This window comes from Puma concolor, chromosome A3 (genome assembly GCF_028749965.1).
Source record: "Puma concolor isolate L17-30 chromosome A3, mPumCon1.1.hap2, whole genome shotgun sequence".
In the NCBI taxonomy this organism is placed as follows: domain Eukaryota; kingdom Metazoa; phylum Chordata; class Mammalia; order Carnivora; family Felidae; genus Puma; species Puma concolor.
Genome location: NC_141669.1, coordinates 91,186,660 through 91,210,665, shown reverse-complemented (window position 1 = coordinate 91,210,665; position 24,006 = coordinate 91,186,660). Strand labels below are relative to the sequence as shown.

Here is a 24,006-nt window from a genome sequence, read left to right as displayed (position 1 = left end):
TGAAGAACTCACACTTCCAAATTTCAAAACTCACTATGAAGCTACAGTGATCAAGACAGTGTGGTACTGGCATAAGGATAGACGTATAGAACAATGGAATAGAATTGAGAGTCCAGAAATAAACCCTCACATTTATAGCCAACTGATTTTCCCCCAATTATTTTGAAATTGTAGTAAAATACACATAATATAAATTGCATTCATACTGTGCCATGATCACCACCATCCATCTCTAGAACTGTTTCTTTCTTACAAAACTGAACCTCTATATCCATTAAACACTAACTCCCCATTCTCTCCTTCAAGCTGCTGACAACTACCATTCTACTTTCTGTTTCTATGAATTTGATATTCTAGGTACTTCATATAAGTGAAATCATACAATATTTGTCTTTTTATGACTGGCTTAATATCTTCAAGATTCATCCATGTTGGAGCATATGTCAGAATCTCCTTTTTTTTTTTTTTTTTTTTTTTTAAATTTTTTTTTTTTCAACGTTTATTTATTTTTTGGGACAGAGAGAGACAGAGCATGAATGGGGGAGGGGCAGAGAGAGAGGGGGACACAGAATCGGAAACAGGCTCCAGGCTCTGAGCCATCAGCCCAGAGCCCGACGCGGGGCTCGAACTCACGGACCGCGAGATCGTGACCTGGCTGAAGTCGGACGCTTAACCGACTGCGCCACCCAGGCGCCCCACCTTTTTAAGGATCTACAAATAATATTCCGTTGTATGTATGTACTACATTTTGTTCATCCATTCATTGGTCTATAGACACTTGGATTGCTTTGCCTTTTAGCTACTGTGAATAATACTTTTATGAATATGAATGTACAAATATCTCTTCAAGACCCTACTTTCAATTCTTTTTGGTATATACCTAGAAGTGGAATTTCTGGATCATATGGTAATTCTATGTTTAACTTTTTGAGGGACCATCATACTGTTTTCCACAGTGGTGAAACCATTTTACTTTCCCACCAGCAGTGCACAAGAGTTCCAGTTCTTCCACATCCTCACCAACACTTGAACACTTGTTATTTTCCTTTTTTTTTTTTTTTGATAGTAGCCATTCTAATATATGGGAGATAGTATCTCTTATGGTTTTAATTAACGTTATTTCCCTACTGTGTTGTATGTAAGTGATGAATCACTGAATTGTACTCCTGAAACCAATATTGTACTGTATGTTAACTAACTAAAATTTAAAGAAAAAGAAAAAAACCCATTATTTCCCTAATGATGAGTGATGTTGAGCATCTTTTCATGTGCTTATTGGCTGGCCATCTAAATATCTTCTCTGGAGAAATGTCTGTTTAAGTCCTTTGCCCATTTCTGAATTGAGTTGTTTGTTTTTATTGTTATTGTTGAGTTTTGGGAATTCTCTATTCTGGATATTAATCCCCTGTCAGATATGTGATTAGCATTGCTGATATTTTTTCTCAGGTTGTCTTTTCACTTTGTTGACAGTGTCCTTTGATGCAGAAAAGTTTTAACTTTCATGAAGTCCAGTTTTTTTTGTTTTGTTTTTGTTTTTGTCACCTGTGCTTTTGGTGGCCTATATAGTCAAATTGCTTTTTTTTTTTTTAAGACAGTGTACCAAAATAACTCAATAGAGAAAAAATATTATTTTTGATAAATACTGCTAGAATAGTTGGATGTCCACATGCAAATGAATGAAGCTGGATCCCTACCTGATACTCCATATAAAAATTAAGTCAAAATGGATCAAAGACCTAAATGTAAGAGCTAAAACCCTAACACCCTTAGAAGTATATAGGCAAATCTTCATGATTTAGCAATAGATTCTTAGAAATGACATCAAGAGCACAACCAATAAAAAGAAAAATAGATAAATTGGACGAGAGTTAAAACTTGTGTCATCAAAGGACATTATGAAGAAAGTGAAAAGGCAAAATGGGAGAAAATATTTGTAAATCATAAATCTGATCAGGGTCTGGTATTCAGAATGTATTAACAACTCTTACAACTCAATAACAAAGAGACAGATAACCCAATTTAAAAATAGGCAAAGGACTTGAACAGACATTTTCCCAAAGAAGGTATACAAATGGTCAAAAAGCATGTGAAAAGATAATCAGCATCAGTAGTCATCAGGAAAAGTAAATAAAAACCATGAGATACCACTTTGCACCCACTAGAGTGGCTATGCTTGTAAAGACAGAGAACAAGTGTTGGCTAGGACATGGAGAAATTGGAACCTTCATATACTGCTGGGAGAAAGTAAAATGATGGAATCACTTTGGAAAATAGTTTGGAAGTTACTCAAAAAGTTAAGCATAGAATTTACCATGTAACCTAGCAATTTCACTCCCAGGTTTATTTCCAAGAAAAATGAAAACATATGTCTACCCATAAAATTGTACTTGAATGTTCATAGCAGCATTATTCATAATAACCAGTGGAACCAGCCTAAATATCCATTTATGTGATAAATGCCAAATGATAAATGCCAAATACCCAAAATGTGGAGTAGTCATCCAGTGGAAAGGTACTCAGTGATAAACAGTACTGATACATGCTCCAACATGGATCAACCCTGAAAACATTATTCTAATTGAAAGAAGCCAGATACAAAAGGCCATATGTGGTTTGTTTCCATTTAAATGAAATGACCAGAATAGGCAAATCTATAGAGACAGAAAGTAGAAAAGTGATTGCCAAGGTCTGGAATAGGGAAACTGGGAATGATTGCCAGTGAATATCGGGTTTGTTTTTGGAATGGTGAAGTTCTGGAATTAGTGGTGGTTGCATAACTTTGTAAATATGCTGAAAACCATTGAATTATTCTCTTCAAATGGTGAATTTTATATGGTATGTGAATTATATCTCAATTAAAAAGGTTAAAGATGCTTTATCATGCTCTTTCTGTCTTCGGTTCTGAAACCCACTTGAGCAAGATTTTACTTTCTGTCAATTAGCTACTATTTGTGCCTCTTTTGAATACTTTCAAACTCATGGCAAAATTTGCCTTACTAGGCCAAGATGTACCTACAACATTCAAGGGTAAAAACATAAAAGAACAAAACATCTTTCCTCCCACATAGCCTGCCTTTATGTGGTATGCTGGTCTCTGACTTTAGTAGGTGTTTTGTGAATAAGAGGTTTCACAGTCAGATAAATCTGGAAAATGCAGTTAAATGTGTTGCTTAATTTGGAGCCAGTGTATATTACTGGGTAAATTCTGCCTCCCCTGCATCTTTGGTGGAACACACTCCTTGAAATTGCTGTGGGAATTAAGTCAATATTTTGAAATCTTACTCTGAATCAGATCACAGTTTGTGTTAATGCTGTTCAATTTACTTAATAGACACTAAACTGTTTCTTTATGACTTTGATGTTTTTATGTCCTTACAACTTTGCTTCTACCCTTTGTAATTTATCAGATCCTAAAGTATAGTCCGGAGACCCCAGGGGCCCCAAGACCTTTCAGTGGGTCTGCTAGATCAGAACTGTTTATTCTTACTCTGTCACAGGTATATGGTGAAGCTTTCCAGAGATATCCATGTGATACCTCAACAGATTGAATGCTAAGAGAGACAGTTATTAAAGATATTTGTAGAAATGTAAAACACTGCAACTCTTCTCAGTAAATTGTTTTCATTTTAAAACTGTATATTTGATTAAACTATGTTGTTTATGTTAATGTTAATGGGTTTATTATTTTAAAATGAATTCATATAGGCTTAAAAAACATTGATCTGTTTTAAATTTTTAACTTGATAAATATTGATAGATATAATTTCAATAAAGAATAGCTCTTGGGGGTCTTCCTGAAACCAAAAAGTTTAAAAACCACTCATCAAGATAATTAATGAGAGCCATTTGTGAAGTTTAACATACTAAAGCCAGATTAATGGAACAATTATCCATCTATCATAACTGATAGGCAGAACCTTCAGGTATGCATTCTGGAAAGGTTTCAAGTCAGGTGAAGAAGTTGTGACTTTGTTACTTTCTGATTTTTAAGATTGTATACATATTTCACAAGATTGCACAAATGTAGTTGGGATGCCACAGGAAAGGTAGTTTTAGGTGTTGGTTTAAAAAAAATTTTTTTTTTCAACATTTATTTATTTTGGGACAGAGAGAGACAGAGCATGAACGGGGGAGGGGCAGAGAGAGAGGGAGACACAGAATCGGAAACAGGCTCCAGGCTCCGAGCCATCAGCCCAGAGCTTGACGCGGGGCTCGAACTCACGGACCGTGAGATCGTGACCTGGCTGAAGTCGGACGCTTAACCGACTGCACCACCCAGGCGCCCCTAGGTGTTGGTTTAAAAAGATGTCACATAGAACATCCGAAGAAGATGGCAGAGTAGGAGGAGCCTAGGCTCACGTCATCCCACAGACACACCTACCTAATAACCACATCAGCATAAATAACCCAGAAAACGACCTGAAGACTGGCAGAACAGATTCTCCACAGCTAGAGAAGAGGCCACATCCAAGAGGCGAATAATAAATCTAAGCAGTTAAATAATTAGTAAATAAATAAATAAGTTACATAAATATCATTAAACCATATGCAATTAAAGAATTATTGAAACCACTAATTTTGGTGTTAGGCTACATGTTATAATCTGTTCACTATACGTAGGTTAATAACCTGGCAATATCTTTGGATGTTAAACCATGTCTCATTTGGATTATTTATTCTTTCTTTTTTTTAAGTTTATTTAATTTGAGAGGTGGGGGAGGGTCAGAGAGCAAGGGAGAGAGAGAGAATCCCAAGCAGTCTCCATGCTGTCAGCTCAGAGCCAGACACAGGGCTTGAACTCATGAACTGTGAGATCATGACCTGAGCCGAAACCAAGAATGGGAGGCTTAACCAACTGAACTACCCAGGCTCCCCTGATTATTAATTCTCAAGTAGTTTGGCAGCTTTTGAGATACCTGGAAACTTTCATTTTCATAAATACCGGATTTTAACATTGGATTTCCAAGTCTAAAAGCAGACTTTTTTAACCTTTGATTGATAGAAACTCACAAGATTTAATATCTTTCCTCCTGTTGTGTGAGGAAGATAGACACTAAGTAATACTAAAACGTTGCCCTTGTTTTTATTCACAGCTGGGGCTGGACTTGGAAGAACTGGAGGAAATAGAAGAGGACGCCGGCCTTGGGAATGGAGGCCTGGGGAGGCTGGCAGGTAAACCCGGCACCTGGCTAGTGCACAGTCTCTCCTGGTGTAATGCCCTGGCCACTGCTCACATGGCGAGGCAGAGGTCAGCCGTGCTCTGAACAGCAGTCTGTCAGTGTAGATTGGCCCCTCTGAGTGGATGGGAGAGTGTGTTTCATCCACATTGAAAAAAATGCAAAATATTATGTTTTTCCTTTATACAAGGGATACTTCCTAATTATCATGAAAACCAGGCTTGCTGGTTTTTGGGTAGCTGGCCCTGGGAGGGGGTTTCCAGTATACTGACCACTTTCCGCAGCCAGTAATTGGGAGAAAGATGGATAGACACATATGTGCACACATATACACATACATATATGCATGTGTGCACACACACATTCACATACACATGTACACACATACACACACACATGATTTATGAATGTAGGTATGCTATTCCTGCTTTACTGTAGTAAACAGATTGCCTGGAAATAGCAGAGTCATTCCTTTCAGGGTATTGCTCCCTTGGGCCATTCTGTTTGACAGTATATCCAGCCTTGTTTTTCCTGTTTGAGGTGTTTGTTTTGTTTTGTTTTGTTTTGTTTTTTGTTTTTTTGGGGTTTTTTTTTGGTAGCTTTTTTAGGGCAGAGGGAGCTGAATGAAGAACTTAGAAGTGGAGGGGCACCTGACTGTCTAAGTCAGAAGAGCAAGCCACTCTTAATCTCAGGGTTGTGTTTGAGTCCCACGTTGGGTGTAGAGATTACTAAAAAAAAAAGTAAGTAAACTTAAAAAAAAACCCAGAACTTAGAAGTGGAAATAGCTGTCACAGTGAGATTTGATTTTGCTGTGTGCTTCAAGGCTCTTGGGCACAATGTTTCTGGAACAGAAAAAAGTTTTGTGCTGCCCTTGTGTGTGGGGGGATATGGGAGGGTGGGCTCAGGCCCCTACCACTTTCCATTACTGCCCCTCTGGGGAGTTGTCATTTTCTAAAGGGATCAAACACCCTAAAGTTTATCTGAGCTTGTGCATGTGCCTTTGTTTTCAAATGTTAAGTTAAATTCTTCAGAAATTATAAATGCAGCATATATTTCTCCCAAACAAAACAGTACATAGATTTATATAAGGAAACAGTTTGCAAGGCCTGCCCCACCTCCACCTGTTGATGTGAAAAGCTTGTGTGTCACCTACTGCTCTCAGATGCAGGGCTCTGTCTTAGTTTATGGCAGTGAAATCATCCCAGACAATAAGCTGTAGCTTACTTTCCACACAGACCCGATCATGGCATCCCAGCCAGAGGGCAGCGTGTAGCCCTGAGGGAGCTCCTGGGTCATCAGTCCCCTGCGGCTCCCTTTACCCTCGATAGCATTCTGTTGATTATAGCCATCTTCCCAGTCAGTAAAAACAGCACCTGTTTCTCCAAGCCCAGGAGGCTCCAGACCCTTCGGTCTCCTTCACAGCTCAGGTAGCTGCCTAAACTCCCCTCCTACCCTAAGGCTGGTGACTGTCAGGCAGGACAGTCCCATCCCTGCTGTAACACAATCTGCTCCCTTCAGGGGTTCAGGGCATCTGCAGGCCTTCCATAGTCTGGTTCCTATTGCCTTCCTAGTCACCTTTCCTGCCACTTGTGCGGTGCCACTGGCCTTGCCCATGGACTGGTGTGACCTCTGGGGCCCTGTTTCCATGGACTCCTCTTACCTGTGCAGATGTGGGTAGCCCCCAGCCTGCTGTAATTTGATGTGTCCTGTGGCCCTCCTGAGAGAATGCTTTCTTCAGAACAAGATTCCAGATCTTACATTTGTGGATCCTCTTATTCCTCAGCACAGGGTCCTTAGATCCTCAGCACAGGGTCTAGTAACAGGGGTCTGGGCATACTTGGTGAATTGAGCAAGTATTTTATTTACTGATGTTTCTTGTGGACTTTTTTTCCTTTTTAATCCAGAAGTTTAATAAGACTGCCTTCTGGATCTTTATTTAAAACACTGGTCTTTTTCAAGACATTTTCATTGGAACAAAGGCTTATTAGGTTGATGTGCTGCTCCAGCCACGTTCCAGGGGCCTTGGGTGTTTGAGTTCTTTTATGGTAAAATGTCCATTCCCAGCCCCATCCTCGTGCCTCCTTCACTAGCGTGTAGAGCTAGTTCGTGGTGTTACCCCACTGTCCAAACAGCATGGACAAGTAGAAGGTGCAGGGGTGGGGAGGCCTTCAGCCTGTATGAGCTCTCTAAGACAAAGGTAGCAGTGAGGGGACTTTGTGTTGAAAGGTGTGCCAAGTTAGATGAGACTCTCTGGGGTTCTTCACTTCTGACCTTCCCATCTCCCCACAGCCCCCACACTAACACCCTCTTGGCCCAGACCATGGCTCTCAAGGTGAAGGGATTGAGGGAGGGCTCAGTTTTACTTTCATGAAATCTGAAGCTGACAGGTTACCACCGAATCGCTGTCTGGCATCCAGAGGCCAGTGTCCCAGTACCTACTTAACATGGGTGTCTGGGCCTTGCTTCCAGTGGGCCTCAAAACTGCTAATTATCTTTGATTCCAAGAAGTTCTTTGTGTTTGGAATTTTCAGCCTGCTTCCTTGACTCAATGGCCACGTTGGGCCTGGCAGCATATGGCTATGGAATCCGCTATGAGTTTGGGATTTTTAACCAGAAGATTGTCAACGGCTGGCAGGTGGGTGAAACTCGGTTCTTTCACTTGTTTCCACCTCTCATGTGCAGAAGAAAACAAACAGGTACTTTCAGTTCAGTTTTTTATATTATAAATTCCTTCCTGGAGAGATTGTCTGCCCGTCCTGGGCAAGGCAGAGGTGGAATAGGTTGGGGGTATCCTGTGAGCTTCGTGCTTCCCTTAGAGCTCTATGTGGGCTGCCAGAGGCCCATCTTCTGTGTGAGCTCATCACACACAGCTTCTGTGTGAGCCTGGGAAGCCTGCTGGGTGGGACCCAGGGCCTAACTGGCCTTATAGGTATTGCCAGGTGCTGCCTGCTGGTTCCCTGTTGTACCTCAGCATGGAACAGAGGTGGCCCTCTGGTTTACCCTCAGTGGGACAATTGACCTGGAGTAGTTAGAAGAAGAGTTATTGTAGGTTTTGTTCCCACCTTCTGCCTTCACTCCCCGACACCACTGAGGGGACTGTGTCCTGTGCCAGCCTCTGCAAAGCAAAGTGCCTTGAGGAAGAGTGGGCTTAGATCCTGAAATATCAAACCATAGCTAAGTGAGGTGGCCAAGAACACATTGGTGGAAAGAATATAACCTCACAGTGCAACCTCAATGTCCTACACTGGGCAAGAGGGTCATTTCCCCTCATTCAAAACTTTAAAATGGGGGCACCTGGGTGGCTCAGTTTGTTAAGCATCCAGCTCTTGGTTTTGGCTCAGGTCATGATCTCACAGTTTGTGAGTTCAAGCCCCAAGTGGGGCTCTGTGCCGACAGCACAGAGCCTGCTTGGGATTCTCTCTCTCCCTCTCTCTGCCCCTCCCCTGCTCATGCATTCATGTGCATGCTCTCTCTCTCTCTCTCTCTCTCTCTCTCTCTCTCAAAATAAATAAAGTTAAAAAAAAAAGACTTTAAAATCGAAGGTATGGCTATTCCACTTGATTAGAAAATAGTTTATGTAATATAATTTGGCTCCTAAAAATGACAGACAAAGCAGGGCTGTGGTTGGGATTAAAGGTTTGTAACAGGAGAATAGTATAGAATATAAACAGATGGATGCCTGGGGTGATGGAAAGCTCCTGTATCTTGATGAGGCTGTGTCACAGGTACATGCAATTGACAGAACTCCTCAAGAGTATCCTTAAGGTTTACACATTTTGCTGTCTATATATTAACCTAAAAAATAAACACAGGGTGAACTGTACTTAATGAGGTGCATGCTGAAGTGTTCGTGGAGAAGTGTACAGATGTCTGCAACTGACTTTGAAATGCATCAAGAAATTAATGGGTCGATGGATGGAGGATATGTGATAAATCAAGTATAGCAACATGTTAACAATTATGGAACCTAAGTGGAAGGTGCGTGGGTGTTCACTGCCAATTCTTTTAACACTTCTTTATGTTTGAAAGCACTCATAATAAAAAGTTGGCAAAGAAAAGTATGGCTAACAGTAAAAGAAAACATAACAGATTTGTATCTATTGCTTAATTTGTAGAAGTACTCTCTCCAGCCTTAAAGAGAACTCCACTCTTCCTCCTGGTACATTACAGGTAGTTTCATGCACAGTTCCTTATGTGTGTGTGTCTGTCAGAGGCACCCCAGCCCTTGTACCCCTGTGTCCTTTAACCCATTCCAGCTCCTTACAGTCGATGCAATGTGCTTTCATAAGACAGAAACTCTGAGGCCCCTCCTTACCTACTTGGTGTTATGGTTAAAGGCAGAAAGGTTTTTTGTGTTGTTTTTTTGTTTGACCACAGACATTTCTTTCTTCTGGTGTTCTATTTCTGTATATTATTGCCATCTTGCAAAACAATTTAAAGACAGTTGTGGGATGATAAACTCACCCTCCTCTCACCCTGTTTTCATGAGAGCCAGTCAGTTTTTAATGGAGTTTAGCTGTAGCATAATTAAATGTGGGCAGTGGTCAGACAGCAGTGTTGTTGGCCGTGGGGCAGGGAGAGGGGTCTGGAGAGGACACCCTCCTGCCTCTTGTACTTGAGGAGATGCTGCTTCTGCAAACAACTCATGGAATTACGTTACAGGAGATGACCAGGCTTTGGTGTTGGAGAATTTCACTAATGTACAGACATGGCACCAGATCAAAAGGCAGGACTGGTCCCATGATGAATAGCTACCTGCACCAGACAGAAAAGCCCAGCCAGAAGTACTATGGAGAGACACATATTCAGGCAATAACATCAGCTGTGTCACCTCCCTAAAACTGCAACCAAATATTCTTCTTTTACTTCTGTGTAGGAACCATTAAGAAAAAAAACCCAGAGCGCCTGGCTGGCTCAGTTGGTCGAGTGTGCGACTCTTTGATCTTGGGATCATGAGCTCAAGCCCCACATTGGGTACAGGGCTTACTTAAAAAAAAAAAAAAAAAAAAGACAAACGAATAAAAATTTTTGAAAACCCTCAAAGTAACATACAGGCACACCTTATTCTGTTGCACTTGGGTTTATTGCGCTTCACACATAATGCATATTTTACAAATTGAAAGGTGTGGCAACTCTGCATCAAACAAGTTTGTTGGCCCCATATTTTCAACAGTATTTGCTCACTTTGTCATTTTGGTAATTCTCACAATGTTGCAGACTTTATTATATTGTTCTGGTGATCTGTGATCAGTGATTAAAACTTGCTGAAAGCTCAGATGATGGTTAGCATTTTTTAGCAATATTTTTAAATTAGGTATGTACATTGTTTTTTTAATAATTAATTAATTAAATTTTGGGGGGAGAGAGCATGTACAAATGAGTGGGAGAGGGAGAGAGAGAATCCCAAGCAGGCTGCATGCCCAGCGCAGAGCCCCCACATGGGGCTTGATCTCACAACTGTGAGATCATGACCTGAGCCGAGATCAAGAGTCAGATGCTCAACTTGACTGAACCACCCAGGTGCCCCTGGGCACATTGTTTTTTAAGACATAATGCTGTTGCACACTTAATAGACTACAGTATAGCATAAACAAAACTTTCATATGCACTGGGAAACCAAAAAATTCATTTGACTCTCTTTTGCTAAATTGGCTTTATTGTGGCAGTCTGGAGCCAAATCTGCAATATCTCTGAGTTATGCCTATACCTGGGGTTATTTGTTAAATTTGAAGAAGAAAGACTCACTTATTTAATTTATATTTATAATTCTTTATACATTGCCTGCCAAATTAGTTTATTCCGAATGCTTCTACTCAAGGATTATTAGACTCTGTGGGGTTACTTTTAGTTTTATTGGTGGGATTCTTTTTTGTGTATTTACTGATTTTGGATACCACTAAGTGCAGTTTTTGGAAAATTAGCTGCTTCAAGGAAGGCCTAGCACAAAAGCAATGTCTTCTAGTTGTGTGTGTCCAGACATTCGTGCTACAAAGGCAGCCTGGCCCCTGGCACCTGTGAATTTGTGGTGTCATTTTCAAAGTGGTGGACTTCTAGTGATTTTTTTTTTTTTTTTACTATAACAGCTTTATTTAGTTATCAAGTGTTTTTTTAATATATTTACAAAGTTGGGCAGCCATCACCACTATCTATTTCCAGAACGTTTTCATCACCCCAAAAAGAAATCCAGCATGGATTTGCCGTCACACACTAGCACCTGACAACCATTAATCTATCTGGTGTCTCTATGCATTTGGCTGTTCTAGACATTTCCTATGAATGGAGCCATACACTACATGGGCCTCTTTGACTCAGCGTCTTTGCAGGGTTTATCCATGTTGTAGTACGCAGCAGAACTTTATCCTTTTTTATTGCTGAATTCAGGTTGTTCTTAATGTCTTTTTACTTTAATGCATTCTTCTGAATTTTATCTGAGTTTGTTTCTTTAATAGGACGACATGTTAATTTTTAAACACGAGGCCTTGACTGGAACTGGACATCTTTGCCTTGTAAATAGGCTATAGTTTATTTCAGTGCTGGATGGCGTCGGTATCTCAACAGCATGGTCATTGTGGGCAGTGGAAAGGGGTGGCCCTGCGCCCATGACTGTCTCCCCACTGCCACCTGAGAGAGCTGACCTTACGACCGGCCCCTTTCCAGGTGGAGGAGGCAGATGACTGGCTGCGCTATGGCAACCCCTGGGAGAAAGCCCGGCCCGAATACATGCTTCCTGTGCACTTCTACGGGAGAGTGGAGCACACCCCTGAGGGTGTCAGGTGGCTTGACACTCAGGTATCCACCCTGGGCATCCCCAGGGAAGTGTGGGGCTGAGTGAGGTGGCTGCCACATTTTGTCATCACTCCTCATTCCCTTTGGGAGTGGGAGGTGTGCTGTTTCCCCACAGGACCTGACCCAAGGTGACTGCCTGGGAGGTTTTGTTCTCATACACTCAATTCTTACACATTGTCAGGGCTGCCCAGACAGTGGAAAACACTCAGTGTGAAGCCACTGTCTTTGCAGTTTAATAGGGGCTTGTGTTGGGGTTCAGACCAGCAGTCATTGAATGGCTAGCAGGACAGTGTTGTGACAGGGGCAGGGTGTTAATCCCTGGAGGGACATGGATAGTCCCCAGCATCTCTAGACAGCAGGTGCTTGATGCATGCATTCACCACAGTCACCACACACCACAGACCTCAGTAGTGTCTCCTGGGTGCCGCCCACCATTACTGAGCTATCAGAGTCCTGGGCGTGTGGTGGTCTGGATGGATGTCCCAGCACAGGGCACAGGCACTGATGAGGGAACCAGGGCAAGAACACGGAGAGTCCAGTCCAGGCTCTGGAATGGTGGACAGTGCACATCTGAGTGGTTTCAGCTAAGGGACTGAGAGAGGTAGCAGGAGAGCTTTTGTGAGGGGGTAGCTGTAATGAGCAAGGCTCAGCCATCTAGATGTGGGGCAATGAGCCCAGGAGACTGGAGAAGTCCCAAGCATGCAAAAGTGAGTCATCCAGATTTTCTGCAGCATAAGTTTTAAGGAGTGCATGGGCTAGGGTTGGCTGGAGCCATGTTATGGAGGCCTAAAATGCCATAATAAGTTGTATTTAATTCAAAAGAGGAGAGAATAAGATCAGTTATCTGATTGCATGTGCTTGTAGAAGATGAGCATGTCATGTATGTAGGGAGGCATAGAGACCGTTGGGACATTTCTGTCAGCCCTGGGCTGTTAGGGATGCTTTGTAGGGCTTGTCACTGGCTTGGATAGGGCCTTGGGGGGCAGGGGAGCAGGGAGCAGGGGTGAGGGTAGAGGGGAAAGGAAAAGTGATTCTAAGGCTCTAGTGATGCTATCAACACAGTCCTTTTGGCTGTCAGAGCCGCTTTCATCTCGTAAAGCCACATAGTTGAACTTGTATGAGCCCCCGTGAGCGTACCTGAATGTGAGAAACCTCATCAGAGGATCTGAGGGTTGGAAGTGACCTTGAGGCTGGTGTGTGTCTTCCTGTGCTTGACAAGAGTAAAGCAGATACTTGTGGACAGACTGGAATCGGGGGTGGGAGGAGCGTGGCAGGTTCTGTGGGTAGAGAGCAGGCCCTGCATTTTCTGTTGTGAGTGGAGTGTGGGTTGGTTTGGTTTCTCTGAGGGTTAGAGGTCAAGTCTCCCAACAGGAGGAGACTTTGGCAGGCATTGGAAAATGGAAGTCAGAAATAGAAGTCCTCTGTGGAGAAGTTAGTTTGGGTCATGAAACTACACAAGTGGGTCGAGTGAGAAGAGGAAGGAGGGCAGAGAGAGGACAAGGACACTGGAGTCATGACTGCTAACAGAGTGTGAGTGAGGTTGACACAGTGGCACCTTGAAGATCTGAGTGGGAAGAATTCTTAAATCAATGCCAGTGTGGAAGGAGGAGAAGCTAGAGAAGACAGAATGACCTCAGGAGTGTGGTCAGGGCCTTACTGCAGAGCCATCACAGGTGGTCTTAGTTGGGGAGGCCTGCAGGCTTGGCACAGGGCAGGTTGCAGGGATTTGGGGCACAAGGAGAAAAGCCAGAGGGCAAGCAGGTTGGCCACCAACGGGGAGCAGAATGCTGCTGCTGGGGTGAGAAGGCCTGGGACTGGGGACTGTGTTGCTAGCTGACTGGATCTGACCATCTCTCGGCCAGGTGGTGCTGGCCATGCCGTATGACACCCCTGTGCCGGGCTACAGGAACAACACCGTCAACACCATGAGGCTGTGGTCCGCCAAGGCACCCAATGACTTCAAGCTCCATGACTGTGCGTTCTGACCCTCTTATTTCTGTTGGATGGCTTCTCCCAAACTCGCCCCGTGAAGCTCTTGTCTTGTCTGCACTATCACTGCTGTGCAAAGCACAGGACTCTCAATGTGGAGGCCAGAGGGCAGTGTCCTCAGAGCACCAGGGCTTCCCAGGGAGAGCCCACCAGCAAAGCCACTGCTTGTGGAACCCTGTGCCCTCAGGAAAGACCAAGGGGCTTAGGGCTCTGCAGGATGTGTGGGGGATACAGGTTGGGCCTGGGGCAGAGTGAAACCATGGCTCTGGGAGCACCTTCTGTGCAGGAACGTCCCTCACACAGTTCAGGGAAGTGAGGGAGGACCTTCAGGGAAAGGGCACATGAGGAGTCAAGGGAAGGGATGTGGGTTCTGACCTCACTGTTTCTGCCCCTAGTTAATGTGGGAGGCTACATTGAGGCGGTCCTGGACAGGAACCTGGCCGAGAACATCTCCAGAGTCCTGTATCCAAATGATAATGTGAGTATCTCATGTGGTTGCTTCTCTTCTGCTAGGAAAGTGTGCTAGGGGCTGGGGCTGTCTAGAAGGACCTATTTGCTGGCCTCCCATTCATCAGGTGAGACCACGTAAGTAGCTACTAGCAGCCCTGTGTGGCTCCTTGGAGTGAGGGCACCACAGCATGCTTGACAAAGCCCCACAAGTCCAAGTGTGCCTGTTAGCATCTCCCCTTTGCTCTCTCCCTAAGAGGATACAGCAGGAGGTTCTTGGCCTTGCCTCACATGTCTATACTGCTGTGTACCCGGCTGCCCCTGAGGCTGGCTCTGAGCTGACTCTGTGCAAGACCATATGCAGAGCAACGTGTGGGGGATGTGGGAACTCGTCAGACCTCACGTCCAGTCAGTTTCTGCTCTTCTGGCATGTGATGCCACTTCCCCAGGAGTTGGATGAGCTATTTCTCAAATGGGAATAGCAGTCCCTGCTTTTCAGTGATGCCTTGAGACATACGCCAGTCATGGTTCGAAAAGCTTTAATTATGTGCCACCACCCACTAGATGAAGTAACAATCACAGTCCCCAGTGATTGCTACTGAGTTTAGTGTCTGGTGGCTTTGTTGTTGCCAGACAAGAGCCCTTAGAATTTGCCTTTGTTAGTGGGTTGTGTGTTCTTTGTTTTATCAGAGTAACAGGTGCACATTAGTAGCAAAGGGAATTGGTGTTGAAAGGCTCACAACCAAACATACCCCATTCCCCCTTCCCCTGCCAAGATTTTAAGCAGATTCTAAAGCTTCAGGTACAAGGCATTTTTAGGACACTGACACTTTGGAGCTTGTGCTTCTGAGTGGCTCTGGCTGTTAAGGAACAAGACCTGCATGCCTGGTGTCCTCACACAGGGCACCATGACCATTTGCTGGCTGCTTCCCTATCTGAAGATCACACACAGGTCAGGCCATCTAGACCTTCTGCTTGTGCCCCTGAGCTGCAGGTTACCTGACCTTGGGCCCTGGGATGGTGGTGATGGAGGTGTCAGCACCATGCTGACACTCAAGGGCTCTCGTCCTCTCATGCACACATGGGTCTCTATGGTCCCTGGAGCAGGGCCTCCCAGCCTCGTGCCCTTCTTGAGCCCTGGGGTGGGGGTGGGGGGGTCCCTGAGGACCTGTGGTGGCCCTGGTGGCTGTTGTTGGTGCCAGCGCTGTCCTGTGTCCACAGTTCTTCGAGGGAAAGGAACTGCGCTTGAAGCAGGAGTACTTTGTGGTGGCTGCTACCCTCCAGGACATCATTCGCCGCTTTAAGTCCTCCAAGTTTGGCTGCCGGGACCCAGTGAGAACCTGTTTTGAGACATTCCCAGACAAGGTGGGTGTTGATGGGTCTTGTGCAGAAGGACAGGACATTCCCAGGCTTGATTTCTATCTCAAGGCTGGGCGTGGGTGAGGAGAGGACAGCATCCCCCCTCATTTCCTTGTCATCAGGGGCCAGGCCCCCTCCTCTCTGACCAGGGCCACACTAGGTGTCCTTAGGAGCAGCAAGGGACACTGTAAAAGGTTCCCATGGCAAAGTGTGATGCATTTGATGGGCTGGGTTTAGTGATTTTAAACAAAGCCAACATATCCTCGGTGAGAGGAACATTCTGGGTCAGGGGGAGCTGTGGAGAGCAGAAGAGCCTCAGTGGGGTGCCAAAGGTCCTACTGCAGAGCCAGCCCATGGGGTCTTCCCAACCCTGCCCTGTTGTCCTCCCTGCTCCTTGGCTGGTTTTCAGGCTAGGTTCAGCATCTGTGCCATAGGGCTCCCTGCTGTCAGCCCTATGGATCAGGCTCCTCAGGGGTGGGCAGCTGTGGACCCTGATTCTGCACACACTGACCACCATGGCACCCATGCAGATGCAGGCAAGGGGATTGAGGGGGATCACCCTGTGTAAACTGCAGGTTGCCATCCAGCTGAATGACACCCACCCAGCCCTTGCCATCCCTGAGCTCATGCGGATACTGGTGGATGTGGAGAAAGTAGACTGGGACAAGGTAAGCACTGAAGACAAGGGCACAGGGCTGGGCACATGGGGTGACTGTGTTCCCACACTGATGGGCATGTGGAGTGACACTGTCCCTGTCACAACTGGGTATATAAGGTGATAGTGTTCCCTGCAGACCTGGGCACACAGGGGTGACAGTGTCCCCTCACCTTCCAGCCTGTCCCAACAACAGTGGTGAGTACTGAGCTGGCCCTAGGATGTTGAGGAAGGCCTATCCCCTGTGGCCTGGGGAGTACAGAGGGACATTGTCCTTGAGAAGCAGGGCCATGAGGAGGCGGATGTTCCAAGAGCAGGTCTGGGGTTTCTCCCAAGGGACTAAGACACCATAGGTGGAGCAGTGGCACAAAGGCACAGAAGAGCAGTTTTCTGGAAGACTGGGAAAAAATTCTGACACGTCTTAGAGCTTTTCACGTACATTTTCTCATCTTAGAATTGTGGCAAGAACCACAGAAGTATTAAGTGTAAAGAAACACATTGTTTAAATTTTTTATAAGTTCTTCTGACTCAACTTATTTGGTCCTGGATGCTTGTAAAGCAAGATTTTCTTGATCTAGTTTAAATCAACTATAAGACTTTAGAACGATTTTCATGTCATTTTGTAGAACCCAGAGCCCCCTCTGGTTTGGGGTGCACTCCTGGGTGGGGCTGGGCAGTGCCCCAATGGTCCCATCTGCCCCTGGCCAGTGGAGGGAGGCCACATAGTTTCCCAGTGTTTCCAACTGGGTGTGAGATCAGTTTGGTGGAAATAAAGTAGAAAATTGTTTGGTGCTCTGTTTTGTTCACAAACAAAAAATGGTTCACAGAAGAAAAGTGAGTGATGCCAGGTGATGAGGTAAGCATCACTCATTTATGTGTGTGTACTATGTTAGGAAGTAGAATGTTCGTGGTCACGTTGGGAAGGCGAAGGGCATGGGGCTCACTTGTAGGTTTTGAGAAGGTTCTAGATAGCCCCAGAGGGCAGAGATATGTAGCCACCTGGGCCCCTTTCAAGTGGGATCCGAACATCTACCTTTGATGGACTTTTCCCTGAGCATCTGGTAGAAAAGCGGATTGTTTCTAAACAAAACAATTTGGAATGTTCTGGAATGTTCTAGGCCTGGGAAATCACAAAGAAGACATGTGCATACACCAACCACACTGTGTTACCTGAGGCCTTGGAGCGCTGGCCTGTGTCCATGTTTGAGAAGCTCCTGCCACGGCACCTGGAGATCATCTACGCCATCAACCAGAGGCACCTTGATGTGAGCAGGGTGGGGGTGGGTATGGGTGGGAGCTTTAGGGATGCTGCCCCCGAGATGACCACCCCTCCTGTCATGATTGGGGATGGGGGTGGTGGGCTGCACCTGTACCTGGAAGAGGTGGAGGTTCCTCCTGTCCTCTATGTGGAATTGTCTGGCCTGCGACATGTATCTTCTTGCATGGAATAGCCCTCTGTCCAGCAGAGGGCTTTGGGGTCCAGGGGCCGTTGCTGGGTAAATCTTTTCCCCAGACCTAGACCCCTGCTGTGTATGTGGGAGTCGTGGATTTAGGTCTTTTTGAAATGTTCTCATTCCCATGTGGGGCTCAAATGTAAGAGTCTGTTCCTGGAATGCCAGAGGCCTTGGTCCTGAGACACCATAGCAGCATTTGGATGATTTGGAAATAAAGCAGCATTTGTCTTTCCTCTGTTACCCATGGAGAGAAGAGTGCTACAGGGAAAGGGGAACTTAGAATCCAGGTGTGCTTGTTCAGTCGTTTAACCTTTTGGTGAAAAAGTAGCCGTTCCCAATTGGTCAGACCTTGCCTAGGCCAACAGGGCAGCACTCTCGTCTTTTCCTTCTAAGTCACATGGCACATCTTAGCACCACGGTCCTCCTGTCACCTCCCACAGAATAGCTCTGTCGAGTCCTCTGGCCAGTCAGGCCTTTCCCTGGGCTGCAGCAGTGTGGAGGAGCTTCCTGCTACGCCCGGGGCTCTCAGAGGTGCATCCAGGGAGTTTGAATGCATGTCTGGGGTGCAGCAACCTTGGGATTTTCTTGGAGGAGGCAGAACATCCCATGGGGGCCCCTGGGCTTCCTGTTCACCACTTGCTCACCTCCTGCTCTCTGACTTGGCTACAGCACGTGGCTTCCCTGTTCCCTGGGGATGTGGACCGCCTGCGGAGGATGTCTGTGATCGAGGAAGGGGACTGCAAGCGGATTAACATGGCCCACCTGTGTGTGATCGGGTCCCACGCTGTCAACGGCGTGGCGAGGATTCACTCAGAGATCGTGAAGCAGTCAGTGTGAGTGGAGCCAGCATTTGCGCTGACCTGGGTGTACCTTCTTCTTGACCCTAGACTCGCCTCTGGGCACTTTTGGCAGCCATACACACAGTGGCTGGGGCATGTTGCCCAGGCTCCACACTTGCTCTCCTGCCCTCACAGGTACTGTCTGAACTGCCCGGGGCATATTATTCAGTGGCTGAGGACACTGTGGGCAATGTTAGGGCGTTGAGCCTTTGAGTTATCACCAGTGCCACCTCCTCTTTTCTGTGTCCTCTGTCTGTCCAGACAGATGCTCTGTCTTGGAGCCATCTGCTGCTGGCCAGGTGCCAGGAGTGCCCTGCTCAAGAGTGTCCCAGGTTAGGGCAGGAGGAGTCAGGGCTCGTCAGCAAGAGGAAGGAAGAATTCTTAGGTCAGATCTCCCAGTGTTTTCCCTCCCTCTTTTGGTGGGACATGATTTTGAAACTCCTTCCTGCCATCCTTGACCCAGATGTATGTAGAGTACCTCCGTGAGCACCAGGTAGACCCCAGACCAGGTCTGTCTGTGTGGAGGCTTCTGTGTTCCTGGTACCAGCCCAAGCGCTTCATGTGTTATAGTCTTTAGATCCTCACAGCAAGCCTCTCAGAGAGGTGCGTCCCCATTTTACATATGAGGAAACTAAACCCTGGTTCTCAAGCTCTATGATAGCCCGTACCCTCTTCAATGTCACATTCACTGTGGAAGATGGCCAGGTTCCATTACCTGTGTGGTTATTGCTATGTGACTAACTGTGCAGTGCTTTGAAAAGCATGTGCTCCATGCTTACTGTTCTCAAAAGAGGGCAGCAAGGCTGACTGCTCTGTGCTCCTTAGAAAACAACAAAAAAACTGAGCTTAGTGATCTTCCAGTGGGATTTCTGAATGTTCTCTTGCTCACCTTGTTTGTTGTGACATTTGTCTGTTTCCTGTGTTTTAGCTTTAAGGATTTTTATGAGCTCGAGCCAGAGAAGTTCCAGAATAAGACAAATGGCATCACACCCCGAAGGTGGCTGCTCCTGTGTAATCCGGGGCTAGCCGACACCATTGTGGAGGTGAGACCAGCTGCCTTGGAGTCCCCGGAGAGCTGTGAGCACAGTTAGCACCTTATCTGTTGCCCAAGGCCCTCAGGCCCATCACCAGTGTGTTGACCAGTGGTGGCTCCTGGCCAGGGACCCCAGGTGGGGTCCTGCTGCCACCCAGATGTGGGATTGCTAGGCTGGGCTGGGCAGTCAGTCAATGGCCCGAGAGGCCTGTGCAGGAGTTCAGAAGTGAGGTCCTGGGCTTCAAGAGGGGCTGGGGTGGGATCACCTGGTTGAGCAGCAGCCACAGGCCCACTGAAGAGGTTTTGGGAGGCAGAGATGCAGTGGTTACTGATTGTTCATGTGCTTGTGCACACCAGGTGACAGCTAGCCTTGACAATGCAGTAGGTGGCTGTAGGGTGGTGCCCGCTGAGAGTCTGTGGTAGGGACATTGCCTGCCTGGGCTGCGTGTGTCAGGGAAGGCATCCCTGGAGAAGGGAGAGCAAGACAGATCCAAAGGGCTAAAAGGAGGGAGTTGGGAGCAGTGAATCTCTGTTCCAAGGCCCTGTGGTGGAGGGACGTGGCCCACCCAGGAGCTGGAAGGCCAGTGAGGCTCAGTGCCTGGCGAGGCAGGCAGAGGGAGGACAGGCCTCGGAAGTGGCCAGGGCATTTGCAGGCCAGGAGTTTTCCTCTTGATCCTACATTAGCAGCAGGGAGACTTAGCGGGGTACTTGATGAGAGGTACATTTGGACTGACCACACTGCTATAGTGCAGAAAGTTCAGGGCCAGGAAGTGACTGGAAGGTGCTCCATTATTTCACAGTCTTGGCAGGTGCAGAGCCTTGGGGATGGATGGCAGACAGGGCCCAGGCCAGGAAGAGCCGCTGGGCCACGGTTGGCCCCCAGGTTTGGGGCCTTTCTGTGAAGGGGACAAGGGAAGCTCGTGGGATTGTTGTGGATGTTTGAGCTTGACCAGATTGGGACATAATGTCAGGAACAAGCCCAGGGACTGAGAGGGAGGCTGGGGCAGGGCTGCCCGTGGTGGTCGAGGCCACAGTGTGGGGCTATTTCCCTAGAGCTGGGCTGTGAGAGAAAAGCTGGCCTGGAGCCAAGCCAGAGCAGATCCAGGGAGGAAAGCAGAGGTGGGGATGACAAAATGGAGGACAGTCTTCAGGAGGACAGGTCCTACAATAGGCAGAAGGCATGTATCCCCTTTTTTTTAATGTTTTATTTATTTTTGAGAGAGACAGAGTGTGAGTAGGGGAGGGGCAGAAAGAGGGAGACACAGAATCAGAAGCAGGCTCCAGGCTCTGAGCTGTCAGCACAGAGCCCGACGCCGGGCTCAGACTCACAAACTGCAAGATCATGACCCAAGCTGAAGGTGGCCTCTTAACTGACTGAGCCACCCAGGCACCCCAAGCATGTGTCCCTTTATGATTCTCCAGAAAATCGGGGAGGGTTTCCTGACTGACTTGAGCCAACTGAAGAAGCTGCTGCCATTGGTCAACGATGAGGCACTCATCAGGGACGTGGCCAAGGTCAAGCAGGTAGGCCCAGCATGGGGCGGCATTCCTGCGTGTTCCAGGTATCTGGCCCAGTGACCGCCAAGTCCATCCATCCCACTCAGCCCTCAGGTCATGGAGCAGGCAGGCAGATGGGTGCAGACCCCAGAGCAGCCCGGGCATGCCGTGGCCCCAAGTTCTGCAGGAAGAGCTCATTCCTGGGAGGTGCTCCAAAAGTCTATCTGGTCCTGGCGTCTATGCACGGGTGTGCTGCTTGGCTGCATGAGAGCCTCTCCCCAGGGCAGCCAGCCTCACAGCCAGACAGGCCGGGGCCACTGGAACCCTCCAAACCTGACAGGTGGCAGCCTTGATGGAGAACTCAGTCCCTCATGAGCCTGTGTCTCTGCTGGGCTGCCGCATGGTCTTAGGGCCCTGAAATAGTCCTTCATCCTGAGTCTCCTCCCCCCTGACTGTCCCCATTTGTGTCCTTTATACCACACTCATGACTCCCTTTTATTCTGCTTTTCTTATCCTTTTGCAGGTTTGCCTTTTGGTCTAGTTTTCTGTTTATTTCTGCGACTCTTGGAGTGTGCCCACCTTCAGCACCCCATTCCCCCATCCTCCCTTCCTCAAAATGTCTCCACCCTCAGCTGTGGCCTCTAAGAGTCCCCACCTTGCTGTGTGGCTTGTGGAGGGACAGAGATGTCCCCTTGGCTCTGAGTGGAAAGCTGGAGCCTAGTCAGACCTTGGGGACTTGTGGGGTTCGACCATCTTTGTCCTTTCTCCCCAGGAAAACAAGCTGAAGTTCTCCGCATTCCTGGAGAAGGAATACAAGGTGAAAATCAACCCCTCCTCCATGTTTGACGTGCACGTGAAGAGGATCCATGAGTACAAGCGGCAGCTGCTGAACTGCCTGCACATCATCACGCTGTACAACCGTGAGTGTCCCTGGGGGCCACAGGGCCCTGGCTGCAGCCCTGCACAGTCTTAGTGGGTCCTCCGTGGCGTCATGGGACTCAAAGGTTGGGCTGTATGTTTACTTTAGTTTTTAGTTCAAATTTAGTTGTTTATCATTAGACTTGTCTTATTTGGAAAGATTTTACTTATTAGAGACACTTAAAGTGCACTTAAAACAATGAAATAGAATGTGTTAAATTTATACATGTACCTTAAATTGTTCAGGCAGCATTCAATTATGAGAGCAAACATGAATCAAAGGCCCCCAAAAGTAAATATGAATATTTTTTAGATTTATAAATATAACAAAGCCTTAAGGAAAACCTTGTATTTTAAAATTTTGTAATTTAATGCTGTGACTATTCATTTTGAAAACCAAAGGAACCACAAATATTCTTTTCAAGATGCAAAGCTCCTTTCAAGAACATCCTCCCATGCGCCAGCTACCCCCCACCCCCTGCAGTCCTAGTCTCTGCACGGTCTTGTGTACTTCCCAGGACCTGCCACTTCTGGGCCTGCTTTCCGTGGCGTCCCGTGAGTGCAGCTATTCTACCAGGCAGGTAGCTGGGGGCCTGTGCTCATTGCCACCTCACCATCTCCCTTGCCTGTGCACGCACGGTTTCTCCCTGGTCCATCAGACAGCCTTGATGCTCTGCTGTGCCATCCCAGTCCCCAGCCTGATTTCTGTCACCACCAGCCGTCCTGCCCTGCCTTCCTGCTTTGATTTCCCTTTGGTTCACTACAGCCTTTCCTGTGGACCACGATCTGAATTATTGCTTGTTTAGAACATGGAGGACGGTTTGCAGGTGACGTTGCTGGCTTTACTTTCTTTCCTTAAGCATCTTTCAGGTCTGTCCTGCACTGTCTGGAGGATGGGGCATTGGTGTGTCGTGCTGTCCTGAGTACCTGTGCTAAATTTACTGGGCTGTGTCTTGGTGCTGAGCGTTGTGGGTCAGTTTTCCCTGATGCTCAGGGCATTCTGAATGCATCTACTGTGGTCTTGTATTATTTCTAAGAAGTTTTCTTGAAATGAATTTAAAACATTTGTTAGGTGCAGCTATTCTGGTTTTCTTCTTCTAGGATTCCAGTGAGGTACGTGCTAGGTTCCTTCCACCTATCCTCTTCTTGTCTTTTCATTGCTCTCTGAACTTTTCTAAAGGTCTTTCCTTCTCTGCTATGTTGTCTGCTTTTCTTGTTTCCATCCTTTGTGTGTGCTGTGCTTTCTGTGTCTTGCCTCTCTCTTGGCTTCTTGTCACTCCCGTGTCCTGCCAGTTCTCATTTTGTGCACTTTCATGTCCTGTCCTCCCCCTGAGGTCTTGGTTTCAGCTCCGTGGACTCTTCCAAGCTGACGTCCATCACAGGTTGGAGATTTGAGTATTCTCACTGGGATGTCGGTTTCATTTCTTGTCTGTAGCAAAGCCACGTATTGTTTTTGTTCAAATTTGCCTGAGCTACACCTCCCAGGGCTACCAAAGGGGCTTTGTGGCACCCCAAGGCAGCTGCGGGCACCTCTCTGTGCAGCCGTGGACTCCTGTTTCTCCAAGCCCAGGCTGGTTCAGGAGGCCACCTGCCCTGGCTCCCCTGATTTCTGCCCTGGGGGCCTCTGCCCAGGATGCCAGACCTTCCTCTTGGGTTTCCTAGAGGAGAGGGGCTGGTGAGGTCTGCCCTCCTGGCCCCCGTCCTCCTTCCTGTGCCCCAGACACCAGCCCTGCTGACAGCTCCTCTGAGGAGGCTGGGTCCTGAGACCTCTGTGCTCAAAGCCCTATTCCCCACCCACCCTGTAAACTGGCAGAACTTGTTCAGTGGCCTGGACTTTGTGTCTCTTTCCTCT

General features: G+C 46.9%; 1 protein-coding gene across 1 annotated transcript in view; it reads left to right on the top strand.

Moving 5' to 3' along the window:
• Nucleotides 1-24,006, top strand: part of PYGB (glycogen phosphorylase B) — a 59,063-nt gene that overhangs the window by 24,706 nt on the left and 10,351 nt on the right. Inside the window, exons 3-14 of the mRNA XM_025932809.2 lie at nucleotides 5,094-5,172; nucleotides 7,709-7,812; nucleotides 11,835-11,966; nucleotides 13,826-13,937; nucleotides 14,348-14,430; nucleotides 15,621-15,764; nucleotides 16,334-16,426; nucleotides 17,532-17,678; nucleotides 18,537-18,700; nucleotides 19,635-19,749; nucleotides 21,162-21,263; nucleotides 22,009-22,156. Coding sequence (XP_025788594.2) covers nucleotides 5,094-5,172; nucleotides 7,709-7,812; nucleotides 11,835-11,966; nucleotides 13,826-13,937; nucleotides 14,348-14,430; nucleotides 15,621-15,764; nucleotides 16,334-16,426; nucleotides 17,532-17,678; nucleotides 18,537-18,700; nucleotides 19,635-19,749; nucleotides 21,162-21,263; nucleotides 22,009-22,156 — 1,423 coding nt within the window. The remainder of the gene's footprint in view (nucleotides 1-5,093; nucleotides 5,173-7,708; nucleotides 7,813-11,834; nucleotides 11,967-13,825; nucleotides 13,938-14,347; nucleotides 14,431-15,620; nucleotides 15,765-16,333; nucleotides 16,427-17,531; nucleotides 17,679-18,536; nucleotides 18,701-19,634; nucleotides 19,750-21,161; nucleotides 21,264-22,008; nucleotides 22,157-24,006) is intronic.